Source organism: Taeniopygia guttata, chromosome 3 (genome assembly GCF_048771995.1).
Source record: "Taeniopygia guttata chromosome 3, bTaeGut7.mat, whole genome shotgun sequence".
NCBI classification, from domain to species: Eukaryota; Metazoa; Chordata; class Aves; order Passeriformes; family Estrildidae; genus Taeniopygia; species Taeniopygia guttata.
The window spans coordinates 96,596,112-96,614,618 of NC_133027.1; the positions used below are offsets into that span (position 1 = coordinate 96,596,112).

Below are 18,507 nucleotides of genomic sequence, written 5' to 3' on the forward strand. Positions count from 1 at the left end.
ACGGTGCTACGTGTTCCCTGGTCCCTCGGCTGAAGGCATTTGTTGGTTAGGAGAGCAAAGAGTGCGGGATGGACCGGAGTCTGCAGTTCAATCCTGCCATCTGCAGCTCCCCGCTGGAACCGCGGCAGCATCTCCTGCCCGCCTGCAGATGGGCAAACAACCCCTTCTTTAAATATCCTTCCCAGCTGAAGTTTCTGGGCTTCAAACTCCCGGTGGCGAGAGAAACAGGGCTTGAAGAGGAATGAATATACTGTAAATGAGATAAAGTCTTTTATCAAATTGATTAAGTAGTTAAAACACACACCGCTGACAATTTAAGATGAGATTAGCCTCGGGGGAGGCTCTACTTATCATCAGTACAGGGGGCTTTTAACTGTGTTGTTTTCCAGAAGTTCTTACACAATCTTTCAATTTCAAGGGGGAAAAATAACGTTTGTTCAAATACTTTGCCTAGAAAATTCCAACTTGCCAAAACTTTGCATGCCTTCAATGCTTTTTTCATGAAATTATAGAATTGTTTGGGTTGGAAGTGACCTTAAAGATCAATCCCCTGCCACTAAACCAATTATTTTGCTGGCATGACCTGTTGATTTCTCAGGGTTCAGAAGGTCAGGGTGACCCTGAGATCGTAGAGTCTTTGCTTCCCTAGCCTGACGCAGCCAAATGAAGGTGCCTGGAATGTGTCCAATTGCGTTTTCAAGGTTGTTTATTTCTTCTTCTCTGTATTATTCTTTCTCTGACCTGCTGAGCTCTGTCCAGAAAGGAAGCCATGGCAATCTGCCCCTGAGCCTCAGGCAGCTCCCACATTATATACTCAAAACTATGTGTCTATGTTTACAATTTCTTTACCAATTCCCATCACCTATGTTAGACTGTGAATCTCTGCCTTGAACCAATAGAAAAGTGTCACCATCACACCAAGACATGGAGGACAAGATGAAGGAGAAGAAGGCTAGGACACGTCCAAATTCCCCCATCTTGTACCCCCTTTAACCCCATTCTAAAAATCCTAAATTTCTACTTTTCCACTCTGTGTTAGTTCAAATATCACACTACTAAAACCCTTGTGACTTGTAATTCCTCATACAAAATTGACAGCTTTTTCTACAGGCTAAAATTGAAGCCAAAGATGTTTTTGACTTCTTGCCAAGCTCTCCGAGACCCCTGCAGGGTCTCCAGATAGCCAGGGCAGCCAGAGGGACGTCCTGGACTCTGACAATGACCCTCTGAGCCATGCCCAGCTGGATCCCAGCTTAACTCTGGGAGCTGTCATCATCCCCATCCAGATCTCACCACTTCAGATCCCTGTGCTGGAGGAGAACATTTTACTCCATCCATCTGAACTCCTGTACTAGAATGACATGGCAAATCCCTGGATTAATGAAGTCTTCATTAAATCACAGCATATCTCGTCAAAGTAAAAGAGAAACAATCTGTTCCTGACCTAAAAATTTCTACCTCTGACTTTCTGCCACTGGGTACTCTTGAGTTTCGGGCCTCTCTAAAATCTCTTCCATGTTCAGTCAATAGTAAAAGGGAGTTTTGGAAATCCTGTCCCCTTTTTTATTGATTCATTTTGGAGCTAGAGAAGGAAATAATTTTTTTTATGCCTTGGTTGATTGAACAGAATCAATCCATCCATAAAGTGTCTTGAAAGCCATGAATATCTGCATAAAGGCCTAATGCCAGTTACTTTTGTTAATGCTTTTAGAAGTACATCATTATATTCAAATAATCAAAGGCTCTTGCTTAGTATCTCACTAAAAATTCCCATCTCAGTAACAGCAGTCTGTTCAATAGAGAAATTATTTTTTTGGATGCGTGACTCATGAGTCCCTCTAATGTAGGTCAGTGGGAATGTGTGTCAATCCACCACCAGCCTGGCAGCACAGAGGACACATCCTGAGGCACAGCCCTGATGGCTCACTGATGATACCACAGCTTCCTGAATCTTTCAGCAGTTCTGCAAGCAGCTCCTGGCCCTTGTCTTCCTCAGTTTGGAGCTTCCAGCTTGGCAAAGCAAAGCTGTTTGCTCAGCCTGCTGCCTCTTGGGTGTGACTGCTGTCCCACAACATGACCTTCTCCCAGCCTTGGGGACAAGGAGAGTAATAAGGCCTTAAAGTGAAATTGCACAAGGGTAAAAGCCCAAAAATTATTTTTACAAGTGTGGTTTAATGGGAAGAGGCTTCTTCTATCCCATATTCTGATGCTGGCTTTAAACCCGGCCTGCTGTCTAAGAAGCACCTGCAAAGCCATGCCTTCACATCTCGGCAGCAGAGCTGAGTGATTGCAGATGTCTGCCTTTCCTAGGGCTTGTTCCCATGAAATGAACATGAAGTAGGAGAGCTGGATCCATCACCTGCTCCAAGAGCTGAGCCAGAGATGCTGGTTCCCAGCATCTGTCAGCATGGAGCTGTCAGGTCGGCTGTCTGATGGCGCCTGGAGGCACACGAGGTTTGTAAGATCTCCAGATGGTTCTCCCTGTCAGCACCAGGAGCAGCAGCAGAACCTGCAGGAAACATTTTCCCATGGATGTGGTGACCCAGGCCTGCATGCAGGAGTTTGCCAAGATCTCCTAGTTTCCCTGGTGTAACTTTCCCAGGCCCCATGATTTTTCCAGGGCAGTAAAACACAGGAACCTCCCCAGAGCATCTCTGCAGTCACCTCTGGCAGCACAGGCACTTGCTGGAGGGGCTGGTGCTTGCACCAAGAAACTCCTGCAGTGGCACAGAAAGTGCTGCCTTTGCTCTCCTGTACGCATGCCCAACTTCATACTCACTGCTCCTCTTTATTCCAGCCAGGCCACCTGGTGTCCTGCCCCATGAAAGGGCTGGGAGTTTCTGATGCCAACACCCAGATGAGGGGTTTGAAATGCTGAATGTTACAAAGGCCACTTAGAAGTCCAGAATTCCCTTCTGCTGCCTTTAAGGAGAATTCTGCCTGGCAACCAGGGCCCAGAAGAAAATGTCCAGGTCCACCACAGCACATTGTTGCTCGTGCCTTCCTAACATCTTCAGACTGATGTGGAAGGCTTTGTCCAAGGGACTTCTGTGGTAACCAATGATATCTAGGAGCAATGGGTAAGGTGTCCAATTCATCTTCTAAATTTGATTAAACATTGTGCTGGCCTTCAGTGATCACCCAAAAAGCTTGCAACTGTTTATTTTTTTCCAGTGGGGGAAAAATCGTTTGGTTTCATCTGATATAATAATAAAAAAGGAAAGCTTTTATGCCAGTGTCTAGGAGGAAAATAAAAAAAAATCAGAAAAAGAAAAATCTGGCACTCACAGCCACAATTTTCTTTTAGCCATTCTTCCTCCAATCCAGTAAAATCAAGACAGCCTGACAATCTCAGTTTAATTTCATATCTCCTATCACCTCTCAGTTCTAGAGCACATGGAATGCTGGTTTGAAAAAAAAAACCAAACAAACCAAACCGAAAACCAAAACCCCAAACAATTAGACACATTAACATTTCTCCACATTAATGACTGTGTTTAGGTCTTGTAAATCATATACACCATTGGTAAGCAAAGCACCTTCCTGCTCCATGGATGGAGATGTAACTTGTGTCCCTCAGATATAAGGAGAAGGGGTTTTACGCCACAGAATCCAAGGGTGATGGAGAAGGTTCACCCCACAGCTGTGCCTCCCACCTTGTCTTGGCATTTCTCCCTGTGTGGAGCTGGGAATCATCATTACAGCCCAACTCCTCAGCATCAGGCAGACAAAATAAGTGGAGAGGAGAGTGGATCTAAGACACAGGGTGGGCAAGAACCATTCCTGCCACTTTTCACTGCAATATTCCGCAGATTTTTTTATTGCGAGAAAGCTCTACTCCACTAAGCTGCTTTCCCCCTGATTTCAGGCTAGGACATCGTTTGCAGTCTGCTCTGCTGACTCAAAATGCCTATGGGATATCACCCTAGAGAATACTCATTCTACAGAATACCAAGTACCTTTCACATAGGCAATAGTATTGCCTCTCTCTCTCCATGGTAGGTATTTCTGCTCAAACCCTGGGAATGCTTCAGGAGATGCATCCATCATCTGGCTGAATAATTCAGCCTATGGAGATGATATATTTCCTCCCCTTTTCTTGAATGCGTTGCTTTAAAATGCATAATACTGTTTGCACAATAATCTTTCATCTTGCACAGCCAGCCATGATACAGAGGTATTTCTGTGGCAGCTTTGCCTTTGATGCTGGATGGCATCAAATCTAATGGATGGCATGTAAAGCAAGGAAATAATATTTCCTCAAGTGGAAAGCTGTATGTAATGTTTAACCAGCACCAGCCTTATGTGGACCAGTTCTTCTCTCAGGGAAAGGACATGGGCTGGCTCTCCAGACCTTTGGTATCCCAGAAACAATGTCAAATTTTCTTGGGGTGCTACAACAAAGATCCTTCTTAGGATAGCTTAGGGAAGGAGGGGCAAGGGAAAGACTTGGATTTTAGCCTTGCATCTCCTTCCTTGAAGTACTTCAGTCCTTCCCAAGGGCTTTGTGAGGGACAGGTTTCTGCTCGCCAAGAGCTGCGAGTGGTGAGACAGGAGCTGAGGGCAGGGAGCCTCTAGATGTCACTGCCACACAGCAGAAATGGAGCCCAGAGCCACGGCGGGCTGGGGACACCCGGCCCAGCCACAACCGGTGGCACAGCTGGCGGCAGGGACACAGGGGGGCAATGGCCAGGCTGGTGGGGGGCATTGGGAAACCTGCTGTGAAAAGGCTGCTGTGCTTTGGGGTTGCCTGGGCATCCCCCTCCCCAGGGCTGAAAAGGTGCAGCTATTGCAGGGTGGGACCAGGTGCGAAGAGAGCAGCCAGAAATTTCAGGTTAAGGTGTTTCATGTGTGAGGAATTGCCAGGTAAGAGTGAAATGTTTCAGCTGCAACCTGCAGGAAAGAGATCCAAAATACAGATGCGAAGGCTAGGCTAGGCTAGGCTAGGCTCCAAATAGACCTGGCAACCCCCACAAGAGAAATGATCCCACTATTTGTCTATGCCCCTGCTGAGCCATCTGAACATGGGGAGGGGTCTCTCTTGACAGAACTTCCAGCTGCTTCCTACTCAGAGAAGGACAGGTACCTCTTTTGAGAAAGGGTCACCATCCTGCTGAGGGCAGCAGCCAGGCCAGAGCATTCCCAGGCACCCCTCCAGGCTGTATTCCTCCATTGGAATACCAGTCCCTCACTGCTGCACCCCTGCTTGAGACAGCCCTGTGAGTCTGCAGCCCGCAGTCAGGACATTTGCTGTGCCATGGCATGGCTGTTCCCTGCTTTGAGAAATGCATTGCATTAAGAAACAAAAATAAAAAGCATTAGTGCACACCATAAAGGGGACAGGCCAGTGGGCTGCTCATAGGCAGGGTCTCACCCAGCCTTCCCCTCTCCAGCCGTGCATGTGGCTATGGAATAATGAGCCCTTTTTTTCTGTATAATTTGCAGCAGCAGTTTCTCTGTGAGAGACGTGAGGCACAGCCAAACGGAGAGAGGGAGGTTCAGTTGCTTCAAAACTGGCCATGGACACCCTCAATCTCCCATGCCACAACAGCAAGATGTGTTCACTGAGGTGTGGGCATCAAACCACAGCCTTCAATGTGCCTGGGAAAGCCTTGACCCAGGCTGCTTGCTCAGGAAACTGACCCTGTAGGTAAAACATATGAGAACTTCCTCCTCTTGTCCATCTTGGCATGATTTGGGCACAGCCCTTGGCAGGCAGACGTAAGACATGAGGCCTTTGGGTCTCAGGAGAAGGGCAGGAAACAGGAGGGCTCCAAGATCCAGAGATTATTCTTGCAGGGTCAGCTGTCACCCCTCTGCCCAAAATCCTTCTAAAGCTAATGGTTGGCTTAGATCCTGCCTAATTTCATCAGCTTTATATCCCATCTCCTGTGCTAGCGAGTTCAGCATCACTAATCTCATCTGCTTCAGCCTGCTTCTTGCCCTCTTGAGGGCTTTAGCCTCATGAAGATTTAAAAATAGAGCATTTGTTCGAGGTCCTTCTCTTCAATTTCTAACAGCACATTCTCTTAGGGCTTTTCAGACTTGTGTCCCTGAGGACTAGCAACTGATTTGAATCAAAAAAATTAGAGAGGATATTATCATAATTGGATGACTCTCAGAGCCTTCACAAGTGCCAGAAACCTCATGGGGACCGCACTCACATTTCAGAGCTGGCAAACACAGATGAAGGGGCCTGAAGATTTTAATAGGGGCACCATCCCCATAAAGTTGGCCTTCACAGCTTAATCACACAAAGATGAAATGTAGACGTTTTCTCTCTTTATCTAACACCCCACTGATCGGAGCTGCCTTTGTTTTCAGTGTTGGCCCCAGTATTTGTGAATGTATTAAGCTTCTTGTTGCTTTTGGAAATAACAGTCACCGCTGTATTATGGCCAGATCATTGCTTTTCTTCCTTATTGACCCCTTTTTTTCTTCAGGCTACCAAACACCCTTGACTTTGTTCGTGGGATGGTTAATCAACAAGTCTGTCACAATGATGGATTCCTCCTGAATTGTTGCTTAATTAGCTTGGTTGGAGGTATAAATCAAGTGGAATACCAATTCTTCCAATGCCACAGACAGGCAGCCATGCTCAGCTTGACAGCAGTGAGTTATTACTCTGCCCCAGTGCAGGATCAGCCTGCAGGCACTAGCCTGCAAAGCCAGAGGGGCCTGAGAGTGCTGGTGTGCACAGAGCCACACACAGCTGGGTGAAGGGCTGGTGGGATGGAGCTGAAGGTGGGCTCGGTGCCTGGGGACACTTCCCAGAGCATCAGCCCCAGCAGCTGCTCACGGGGAGACAACTCATAGATGGGTGATGTTTCTCACCAGGGGTGCCTGGTGTCTGTGTCTGCTTTTTAATGAAGAGGAGACATTTCAGTCCACGGCCAGGCTGAGTTATGAGACACGGATCTTTGTCTCCTGACAGGCAGAATTGCCTTCCACAGAAAGGCAATTATGCATCTCAACAAAAGGAGAAGTAATACATGGGCTGCAAATTAAGATTTTTAAGATTAATCTAAATGGCATGGTGTTTTTATAGATGAGACTTTCACATAACAAGAATTTAAGTATTTAAACCAGTTGACTTGAACTGAATTTTGCAACTTGAACAGAGATGACTTCTCTGTAGCTACAAAGAGCTTGTTTTCAGCAGGTCTGAACCATCTTGAGCACCACTGAACTGTGTGGTAGAAGTCATCCAGAAGTACTTGGAGTTTTTAAATTATCCTTTTTGAATTCCCGGGCTAAGCTACATAAACCTTCCTCTGAAAGTATTCTACTAATAAACCTTTTTAGCAAAGCATATTTATTTTTCCATGGCCCCCTTTTTATCTTCTCTCTTTGCCAACATCTGCAGAGGGCTTAATTAGTGATTAATGATTTCAGGTGGGATGTATAAGTCTTACTCTGGAGAAGGAATCCGTTTTGTTCAAAAATTACTGAAAAAAAAATTTTAAAAATCTAATTTTACTGATTTCCCCTTGTTCTAATTTTCAGTAGAAGAGTGGGTTCAGTGGCCCCTCTTGCCCAGGACATACCCACATGAGTAATGCTCTCCAAGCTGCTGAATGGGGCAGTGACACAACACAGACTGTCCCCAAGATAACAAAGATCTGGGTTTCATCTTTACCTTGTGATGTAGTTGTTGCTCCAAGTGTGCAACATCTCCCTGGCAAATGGGTAAATCTGTTGCTAACGTGTGGATGCCTCAATGGAAACCTGTGCAGAGGGTCTGGGTGAGGCACGGTGTGAATTATATTTCCATGGCAACCTAGGATTTCTTTCATCCATTGACATTTGCATCCTTCTTTTATGGCATTTTCACAAATACAGTCTTCATATTTTTTTCCCCAATAGTTGAGTGGAATAGATCACTAAATTTGCTGTTAATACCATGATAAAAAAGTATGAAAGTGAAGCTCATGTGTGGGTACAGAGAGGTTACAGTTATTTTGCAAGTTTAAGATAAATTTTTGAGCAGGAATTATGTCTGAAGAAGCCCTACATTTTTAAAGACATCAGGAAAGAGGAAGAGAATGCAGCTCAGATAAACTTTTATACTCCCAAACAGTCCTAATATAGATTCTGGAAGTCAGAATAAAAGCACTGAAAAATCTGTTCTATATCTCTAATATGCCACTCTATTTCTGTAGCAAATAAAATGGAATACCTATAGTTGATGAACTTAAAAATGCCTAAGACTTTTTTTTATTTCTAATTTATTAATAAAAAGTATTAAGAAAATAAAAAAGCTTCTGGTGTTATTTATGAATTATGACTAATTTCTTCAATCATTTTCTGGCACATATAAATGGCACACAAGAAAATTTAAAAATAATTAAAATAAAACTGTGGCTTAATTGTTTATGTAACCTACATCTTATACATTCCTTTCACACAAAAGGCATGGGTCTGTTCTTTTTCTAGCGGAGTTAATAGAACTGTTCCTAACTTCTGTACTATTTATAGGAAGATGAGAAGAGATACACTCAACACTTCCAGCTTGCCCAGACTATTAAGTACTGTCAGCTTGCCCATGGAGTACTTTCATTAGGAATTCTTCTGTCTCCAAGACACCTCCAGTTTGCCTGGAAAGGACTCTTCATCCCAGCATTGGAGTACCACCAAGCACAAGGACACCTGGCTTCACTCCTTCACAGTGGTTTTTCAAGAACTCTGTGGATGGCTTTTGTATGGGATGGTCTTGGGCACTGCTCTACAGAGGAGGAAGAAAAATCACCTAAAACAGAGGTAAAGAGATTCACTCAGAACACAGCCAGCTTCAGGTCAGCCTTTAGGAATCACTGATGGGAATATTTTTGCCAAGATAATTTTTTCAGCGAATTCCAAGTGTGTTTTCCCACATCAATCACAGTTTGTTAGGCTCCAGTTTTAACAGGTCTTGATCCTCTGAGGGTCCTGTGCCACGATTGCCCAGGCTCCAGCTGCAAGCGTCTGCTAAATTGCTCAAGTGAACTGCTTACAAACACCCTGCAGGCAGGATTTCATTCCAAACCAGTAAGTGAAAATTATGATTAATTATATATTCCCAGAAGTTATGATCAGTTTATGAATGATTCATGAAAAAAAAAAAAAAGACCACTAAATAGACTATGAATATAATTTGCAAGCAATAATTTAAGCAACTTCATCTCTAAAGGCAAGGTCCTTCTCATATTTACCTAATGATAGTCTGCAGTTCAAGTGCTGGGTGCAGCGTTGTGAATATTCTGTTTCCACGCACCCACACATCAAAATGTAGGTTTGCACTGCCCACAGCTCTGAATGCAGAGGGCAGACTTTCAGACAAAGAACTGTTTGCAGGCAGAGCTCAGGGGGTGAAGGCATCACAGTGCTGAGTGCTGAAGCCCAGCTCCTGCCACAGCTGGACACACTGGGTGTAACCAGGAGCTGCAGGGCACAAATGTTGTCCTGGAGTCAAGGTGAAAGACATGGAGCCATCCCTGCCTTGGCTCTGAACCTACCATCCTTTCTCCCTGGGGAAGAAATGTATAACCCCAGTTATACATTTCCCCTTCCAGCTTCTTGCCAAAGATGGCATCCAATGCAAACTTCCTTCAGAAACAGGGTGTGAGACACCAGAGATGATGTTCCTGTATTATTATTATTTTAATTCCTGTCTGTAGGAAGAGTTAACTGGATGCAGCTCATGGATTTCCAATAATGTCATGGGTTTGAGGTTTTGACTCCATTTTTGGAACAGGCTGATAAGGAAATTGTCTGATTTGCCTACGGATGCTCCACAAATTCCTGGGGAAAACTGCCCCTCCACTGCACATTTTACTAAGGATTGGGTTTGCTCTCTGCTTTCTCCTCAGTGACAAATGTTTGAGACCAGCATTAACACTTTAACACACTGCAATTGGAACAGTTGCATCACAGAGGGTTAGCAGAAGTGCCATGGCCGAGATGGTTTTCTGATGTATAAACAGCACAAGTTTTGCAGGAAAAGGCAGAGTCTTTCACAAGAACCAAGCAGCAAAATTGGGAAGTCCAGAGGAAAAACAGTCCCTCTCTAGGCCTGACATGAAGGCAGCAAACATCAAAAGAAGCACAAGGTGGGGACTTCAGTTCAAATGTAAACCAAATCATGTAATTCTGTTAAAAATGTGAAATCAGACCGACCAAGAAATCTAAGTTACTTTGTATACCCACCTGCTATTTGACTATACATTTGCTGCTGTGTAAAATATGCAGAGGTAATTGCACCCCTCAGAAGCCAAAAAGTAAGCTATGCTCTCTCATCTATTATTTCAGGTAGGGGCAAGTTTCTATCCGAGCTATTGGTGGTCTGCTTGACTGGTAAGGTCATCAGCATTCCCCAGGAAAAAATAGCCCAAAGTCCAATTCCCTTTGCAGCCCTTCTCATGCTGTAGGTCTCACCTCTTTCCCTCTTCCTCTCACAGCTTCTTGTCTGAAAACCCCCCATAACTCCAGACTGAGCTGGGCCCCACCCTCTCTTGTCAACACTGAGGAGATTTCTTACCATGACCTCTGGCATCGCTCTAGGTGTACATGACAAGAGTCAGCCACTGGAAAAAGGAAAAGAAAAGGTGCATTTAGACAGTGATGGTACACCAAGTTTTCAGACGTGTCTAAGAAGCATCAGGGGTGACCCAGTGACTGTAGTCCTTTTGCACTGCATTAGATAGTTAAGGGATTTTGGAACTGCATCTTTCCCTTATTACAATTCAGACCCAGAAACTCTTCCCATATGTTGTTTTCCATGATAAATTATTGCAGCAGCTGCAGCAGGAACAATTGCTGGGAAAGGGTGGCACCTGCCTGATTGCAAGTGGAAGAGATAGCAACTTCTAGGAACCTGGCTTTCCTACAGACTACCCTATAAAATAGGTCCAGGTCGTCTGCTTGTGAACTGTGCTCTGCCCTTGGTGCAAAACAGATTTAATGAACAATGAGGCTCTGCACTAACCACAGAGTGTGAACAGGAGCTGGTGAAATTGTAAAAGGCTCTTTTAAAAAATCTTTTTAAACACTGGGTTGTCAAATAACAGTCCCCAGACTGATAAAATGCAGTACTCAGGCATATCACTATGGAGCACAGCAGGATTTTTGCTTCAGACTAGCTGATAAAAAGCCTGATGTATCCCCATTCAGTGAGCTGTCCTTCAGGCTGTGCTTTTAAGACAAACAGCAGCAGCAAGCATTTGTTTGCTGTTTCTTTCTTAAAACCAAGATGTTTTGCAATTCAGGATTAACAGATGGGGCAGTAAGAAATGAGGGCATGGATTTTATTTTTTCTTTTTTTTTTTTTGTCACTTTTTCAAAGTCACTTGGTGCAATGTTTCCAGCAATGACAGGCTGATGTCATTAAGGGAAGACTCCATGCCTTGGCCAGGGATGGCCACCTCTGAGCTGTGCACCAGTGGGGCCAGGGAACCCCAGGGAAACACCTCCCACACAGGATATACTTCCAGCCAGGCAAAACCTCCACCACTATTTGCTAGGACAAAAGCCTAGCAACACACATCACATATCATCTTTAACTTCACCCTCCTGCCAACATGTGCTCCCACTTTGGAACTGGAGAGAAGAGAAGGAAGGAGCATTCTTACCTCCATTGCTGTCATCAAAATTTGTGATCCACCCTCTGCTAAGTTTTGGAATGCATCTAGGGGCAGAACAAAAAAACCTTATTTCATGAGGAAGAAGCAAGAATGCAATGCAGACATAAGGCTGTGGCAGCTGAGGAGCAGAGCTGCAATCCCTGTGTTGGGATGCTCTGCCTGGCTCAGGTGTCCTACCTGGCTACATCTCACTTCTGTGCTGCGTACCCCTTCTGTCTTGGCCCTTGGATCACAGCCTGGGAAGGCATCCCAATTTTGGGGCCAGAATTTGGCAGAAGTGTAGGGACAGGCAGTGCTCAATGTGGCTGCTTTCATCTCCTCTCATAATTTGTTTCAATTGTTTTCCTGCCTGAAGAGTGACAGGAGGACGGTGAACTAATGAAACACATCTTCCCACAGGGGAACTTTCTGTTGGTCCTTTTCCATCCTCCCTGGCAGTGAGTGAAGCCTGGTCCTAAAGAAAGTGATTCTCTTGAAGTCATTAGTATGCCTTGCAAGCATTTTGCAGGGAATATAAATGCAGATGCTGCTGTTATTCAGCTAGAGTTTGAAATTAACATTGCTGAAAGTTTTTTTGACAGAACACTTTGCCATCAGGAAATTTAAATCCATTCAAAATTGTTATTCTATGTGCATATTTATATTGCAGTATGTCTAGGAGAAGTTTTCAAACCCAAGTGTTTGGATAAACTCAAAACACAGCATTTTGAGGGGTTTTATTTATTTTGAAATTACTTTTCTCCTAGAAGTGTGCTGTTATAACAGTAATAAAAAAAGTTGAAACAAATTTAAGTCTGTCTATCCTTGAATGACACATTTCTCTGGGAGCCTGGAGTTTCCCACCCTGAATGGAAAAGGCTTTGTAAGATTACAGGTGTTTTGAAACCTGCCCAGCCTTTGAAAAAGGCTGCTGGGAGAGGGTAGGAACAGGGCACAAGGGTTCATTGCTCATCTGCCCCTTAGGAGGCCACCAGAGCTCCCTGTATGGCCCAGAGCAGGGAGGAAAGGTGGCACATCCAGCCCACACTGCTCTGAAGAAAGGCATGGAACAAGGAAATCCTCATGTTGTCCAGTCCCTTGACAAGGCTGCAAATGCAGGGCTGGGCTTGCACCCAGCAGTCTTTTTAGGAAAAAGTGGCAGCACTGAAATTACCTCCTCTGGGCAGAGGTAAGTGCTTCTTTACTGCTTCATTAACTCCAGTTAAATAGAATTTGCAAAGAAGATGCTGCTTTTGGCTTGGGTCTCATCTCTGGCTATCTTGAAAGGATGAATAATGATTTAATGGGACAGATTTTATCTTCCCCGCTGCATTCACATCATCATAAAGGTTGACTGCCTTTTATTCCCACTTGGCACCCTTATTCTCTCCTGTAACAAACTTATTCACAATGATCTAAAAAGTTTGAGAAATGTATTCCACGTTAAACCCTCTGTAAAATGATAACTGAAAGAGTGGAGAGCATTTTAAAATTCTCATTACAGACAGCAGTGAAACTTTTAGGTACTCCTTTCCACATGGATGCAAAGATTTGTCTTTACATTGGCTCTTAAAATGCAAAAGGATCTTTTTTAAACGAAAAAAATAATACTATGGCACTAATTTAGGCATAAAAACTTTCATCTACAGCAAGTGACATGTATAATCACAAAAAATGGGTGTTTACAAGTTTTGTTTTTTTTTTTTTTATGGAAGCATTAAAATCGGGACACGCTCTGATTTTACAGTGCTCTCAGAGCTGCTTCTTTTGTACTCCCTTGAAATGGGATTTTCAGCAGTGTCATCCAAGCAGATCTGCTGACCACTATTGGCCCATTAAACATCAGTGCTACAAAACACATGGGAGAAAATGAACGCTCGTTTCCATGCACTGTTGAAACCCAGCTCATTCCAAAGATGAAATAAATTGCTGAAGCAATGTTCTAGTGCAGGGGTCACAGTTGCTGACTTTGTTTAACTACCAGTATCTCCAGTCAAAATGCTTATTATTAGAGTAGCAAAAATTACAATTTTGTAAAACAGAATTTAATTTCCATTCAGGCAAAAGCTCATTTACAGACACTCCCTCCTCCCAAGTGCCAGGCAATAGTTGGATGCGACACGGAGAATGGGTTTGTTTCTCCACAGAGGATACTGGACTTTCTCCTTACCAAAAAAGGGAGAGAACTTTACTGAACACTGAACTGCTCTCTAGCAGCCGGGTGCTCCAGCGCACAGGAGATAAATCCAGCTCCTGGCAAACAGGCTGCCCAAAGAGCTTCCAGGCCACACCTGGGCTGGGGTGTGTCACTTCAAGCTACGGTGCTAGACCAGTATTTTTACGCCTTGTGTTGTGTCCCTTGTCCCTGCTCTTAGCCTGGTTTGCAGGCTGCCCTGCTGCCACGTGCCCTGGCAGTGCTGGCACTCACGGGTCATGGTGTCGAGGCGCAGCATGCAGCACACGAAGTCGGAGAAGCCAACCCTGCCGGAGGCATCGCCGTAGCGCAGCGTCATCAGGCGCAGCAGCTGCACGTCGGTGGCCAGACCTGCCGAGGGAAGACACGCTGGGAGGGGATGGAGCAGCTCTGATGGCCTCCTGCAACCTGCCAACAAGCTGGGGACACCCTCAGCCCCCTGCCCTGTCATACATTCCTGGACAGCTTTTCCCCCACTTTGTGCCTAGGAGTCGGGGTAGGGTAATGGAAAGCCAAAGTCGCCTTACTCACTGACTCCTATGGCAGCTTAAATCAGCAAGCTGCAAACACTGAGCTAACTAATCTAGTGTTATCTTGCTTTGCCTTTCTAGCTTTTATTTTGTATAAGAAAGGGTGATTTTCTTTGGCTCATAACTGTAAAAGTCTGAGTGTAGCATTTCCAATACCACTGGCTCTTTCTGCTAAAGAGGCAGATGCTGCATTGCTGCATGCTCAGGCTATTATGCTGCATAGCATGCTTGGGATTCTTAATTTTTACATTTTCTCTTTATTAGAAAATGGTGAAGGGTGCATTTCTTTTTTATTAGCTGATTATTCAGTATTTGTGTCGCAGTCTGTTTGGATGGAAATTGGTATTCAATTGAATGAACAAAAATTGCTTTTTAGAATGATTCTTTTATTAGTTAAATAAAACTACCCTAAATGTGCTGGCTATATAAGAAGACTGATTTAAATATATTTTGCACTAAAAGCTGATTTGCAAAACAAAAGGGAAATTTTCTGCAGAGAGCTGGACTGATAGCTTTGGTTTAATGCCTTCTCTGAGACTTCAGAAAAGTCTCATTTGCTCACTCCAGGTTTTAGTATCTCAGCTGGGTGTGAAGTAACTTTCTTGCTTTTTCAACCAGCTCTAAACTTTTCAGTTTTAAATTAACTCATCATGGAGCTAAATTAGTTGAAAAAGCAGAAATAAAAGAAATGGCTTTTCTACACCTGTGTAGGGAGAGAGAGAGCTGATGGAAGTGGTTTAGCACCACCATTGACAAACTCTGGTTGCGTGAGCCTAGTTGGAGGTCTCCAGCAGGAAGCAGGTACATTATGCTGAATACTTAAAGAATCAAAATACATTTGGGCTTAAGAGACATTTCAAATTAAAGTAAACATGATTTTATATTCTTTTCAAATAAGATAAAGATAGTAATTAAAAATTAATCTAATTAATTGTCTTCTTTGAGTCTGGTTTTAAACCACTGTAGCAGTGAACAATGAATTCTATTTTTAACATTTTGAAGACAGTAGGAATTCAATCAATCTCTCTTCAGAGACTGGATTCCAGCAAATATTACTTATGGGAGGCTACAGTCAAATCACACTAGTAAAACACCAAGAATTTGGCCTGGTCAGTCTGGGATACACTTGCTCTGAAATCTGCTCACTTGGCAATGTCTCTCAACCTCATCAACCAGACTGAAGGGTCAGTCCTCTCTGTTCCCAAGACTTTTCAGCTGATTTGTAAAACTACTCCCCAAAACTTTTATCTGCTGGATTCCTCCCTCTGGTTTTAGCCAAACTTTTAATTACTGACTTCTTGTTTCCCTATTTATAAAAATTATTTTGAATAATTTGCTGTTGCCAAAGAGGAGTTTGTAAACACATCAGGCCAATGCTGCTGCATTTCAGGGCAGCACTGCTGTTGATGCAGCTGGCCTGCTTTACTCTGATCCATTATTATTATTGGAAGCTTTAGGAAAACTGTGAAAATTAAGCACACATTGAAGTGTTTTGTTGGGGAAAGCACTGAACACTTCAGGGAACAGCTGGCTAGGAGCTGAATTTAGATACATTAATATCATTCCTAGAGGTAGCACCAAGCTCCCATACACCTTCTGGGGGTCCTGCTCAAACGCCAGGACAGGGATTGTCCCATTGCCAAGTCAGATTCAGATGTCTGGCTCAGAAGGCAGCAAGAACAAACTTGTAATTTTCTTCCCCACTCAGAACTACTTGTAGCCAAATATATATTGAATTTGACACTTAACAGTGCCTTTTTATCCCTTCAAACAGCCGCACTATTGTGACTGACAGGACTTTTCCATATGCAATTTTCCTCCCAGTTTTACACTTTAGCATCTTTCTCACAGAATGGCCCTGGCAACTTCTCCTTTGACATTTGGCACATCAGTACTGCACTTCTCAGACAGATGCTGATACTTTTCCCAGCTCTCAAAAATATTATATATGCATATATAAAAAAGCTCTCTTTGCCCAGTGGCAAAAAAATTATATATGCATCCCCTCAGCTGATGGCTTCCAGGGGTAGCAATCGTGCATCAGTTTCCTCCTGGGACAGCACCCCTCCGAGCTCCAGGCAGCCAAATGGGAGCTTCTCTACTGTACTGTTACAAGGGGATACGCTGTGTCAGAGAGGTACTTCACACATAAAGTCTCCTTCGAGACGACTCAGCTGAAATACTTCACTCGTGCACTCACTGAGCGTTTCAGCACTCAGTAGCCAACAGAGGTCAGTGCAAACTAAACAAATGCATGTCGGCGTGGCTTCCCCATCTACTTAGTCACTGCCCTGGAGAGAAACTGCAGGAACTGAGGCAAATACACGAATCCACTCTTCTTTTCTCCCTTCCTCTCTACTGGATGTTCCATCCATGACCTAGAAACAGGTTTGGCCAGTGCTGCACTTGTCTGCATCTCTCTGCTGGCTCCCCAGCACAGATCTCTCGGCAGAGCTGTGGTCTAACTGGTATCTCTGTGAAATCCAAGCCACTTTCTCCCTAAAACTATTTTTTAATTTCCTCTTTTTTATCCTTTTCTTCACTGCCAGGGGGAAAACAAAGGGAGCTGCTCGGCACCTCTGGGCGTACCTGCTGCTTGTATCGCATTCTTCAGTTCAGCAACATCAAGAAATCCAGAATGGTTTCTGTCTTCCTTGAAGAAGATATCCTAAAATACAGTGCAAAGGCATATTTCAAGCTCTTACTACCCTTCCCCACATTTACTACTACAACCAGTTCTCCTCCCTTAATAAATATGCTACAAAGTTCAACAGGTGAGATGGGGTGGCTGTGACAAGGGAGACCCATTTTCAGAAGGCTCTGACAATGTTACCGTGTAAGAAATCTCAGAGTTTGGGGTGGGCAGAAGCATTTTTGCTTTTCTAACACACCACAAACCACATTTGAGGAGCTGTCAGTGGGAAGAGGACCTCTAACTAGCTGGTCGCAGACCATCTCAAGAGGAATGGAATAAATTGGAGTCCACCTAAACCTGAGTCTTCAGAAAATCCTCGTGTCCTGCATTAAGGCTGAGGGAGAAGGACCTGACAGAGAGAAGCTGCCATGCATGCCTTGAAGAATTTAGGTGGGACCCTAAATACCATGTCAATGCTTCCAGTGCTTGTCCTGGAGCAGAAACATTTCTCCCAGACAAACTCTCATCAGATCCTATACATTTCCACTAGAAACTGCAGAAATGAGGAAATGACATTTTTTCAGGTGACTCTGTTCAAGAAGTAATTTCAGCTTAGAAAGCTTTTCTAATAAAGAAAAAAAAATTGCTAGTGGTGGCACAGACAGAGAGATTTCCATCACATTCTGAGCCTAAATGGCCTTCCTACCTTTTCCCTCAATGTTCCTCAATGTTCTCTGTGCTGGAAAATCCTGGGCTGTGCATTTGGTGCACTTTACACACACCACTGCCTCCCTTGCGTGAGAGGAAGGAACTCTGACCCGCTAAGCAACTTCTGCAAGGCTTCTCCCCGCAGCGCTCTGAGAGCACGGAGCATCTGCTCCCCGCTGCTGGAAAGCCCCGGGGTTCAGAATCCACAGTATCCACATAATCCAAAGTATCCACAGCCAAGAGAGAGCCACCCCCTCCCCCGTACCATGTACTTAGTGAGACTTCGCCAGAGGCTCCCGAACTCCTGCAGGGTGAGTCTTCCGTTCGAGTTGAGCTGTGCATTTAGTTAAGAATCGAGCACTTAATGAGAGCTGAACCTGGCTGTCTTTGTTGCCGGGGATGCTGCCTGCACGAAACTGAACACATAAGATGCAGCCTTTCCTGTCGGTTACTTCGTGCTGAGAAAGCTGAGAATTTTCCTGCTCTCAGTCGTGTTTAAATCCATCTTCTTTGTCACATGGTACCGCTGCTCATGCCTGTGCTCACAAACCACAGAAGGTTTCTATTTATAAGGCGCCTTTAACCACAGGGGAAGCTGCAGTGACATTTAGCCCTGGAGCATGGACACCCCTGTGAATGAACACGGCCGCATGGTCTTGCCTCTGCACGTGGCATCACAGGATTTGCTCTGCCTGGATCCTCCAGGAGAACAGGCACTGAGGAGTCAAGAGCATGAAGCGATGATCCCAAACCTGCTCCCCTCCATACTCCAGCCAAGAGTCCTGGCAGACACACAGCACCCACCCCAGCGCAGGATGGTAAAACCTGCCCGAAAGCAAAACT

The 18,507-nt window shown here is 44.5% G+C and overlaps 1 protein-coding gene across 6 annotated transcripts in view; it reads right to left on the minus strand.

Moving 5' to 3' along the window:
• Nucleotides 1-8,268: 8,268 nt before the first annotated feature.
• CAPN13 (calpain 13) overlaps nucleotides 8,269-18,507 on the minus strand; it is a 49,511-nt gene continuing 39,272 nt past the window's right edge. For 4 of the 6 annotated variants that reach the window (XM_072927471.1, XM_072927470.1, XM_072927472.1 and 1 more), the window contains exons 17-22: nucleotides 17,930-17,998; nucleotides 16,911-16,989; nucleotides 14,026-14,160; nucleotides 11,607-11,662; nucleotides 10,517-10,562; nucleotides 8,269-8,749 (exon numbers count right to left, since the gene is read on the minus strand). In XM_072927471.1, the coding sequence (XP_072783572.1) occupies nucleotides 10,536-10,562; nucleotides 11,607-11,662; nucleotides 14,026-14,160; nucleotides 16,911-16,989; nucleotides 17,930-17,998 (366 nt within the window). In that variant the 3' untranslated portion in view covers nucleotides 8,269-8,749; nucleotides 10,517-10,535. The remainder of the gene's footprint in view (nucleotides 8,750-10,516; nucleotides 10,563-11,606; nucleotides 11,663-14,025; nucleotides 14,161-16,910; nucleotides 16,990-17,929; nucleotides 17,999-18,507) is intronic. The other 2 variants (XM_030268937.4, XM_030268936.4) reach the window with 1 other exon arrangement.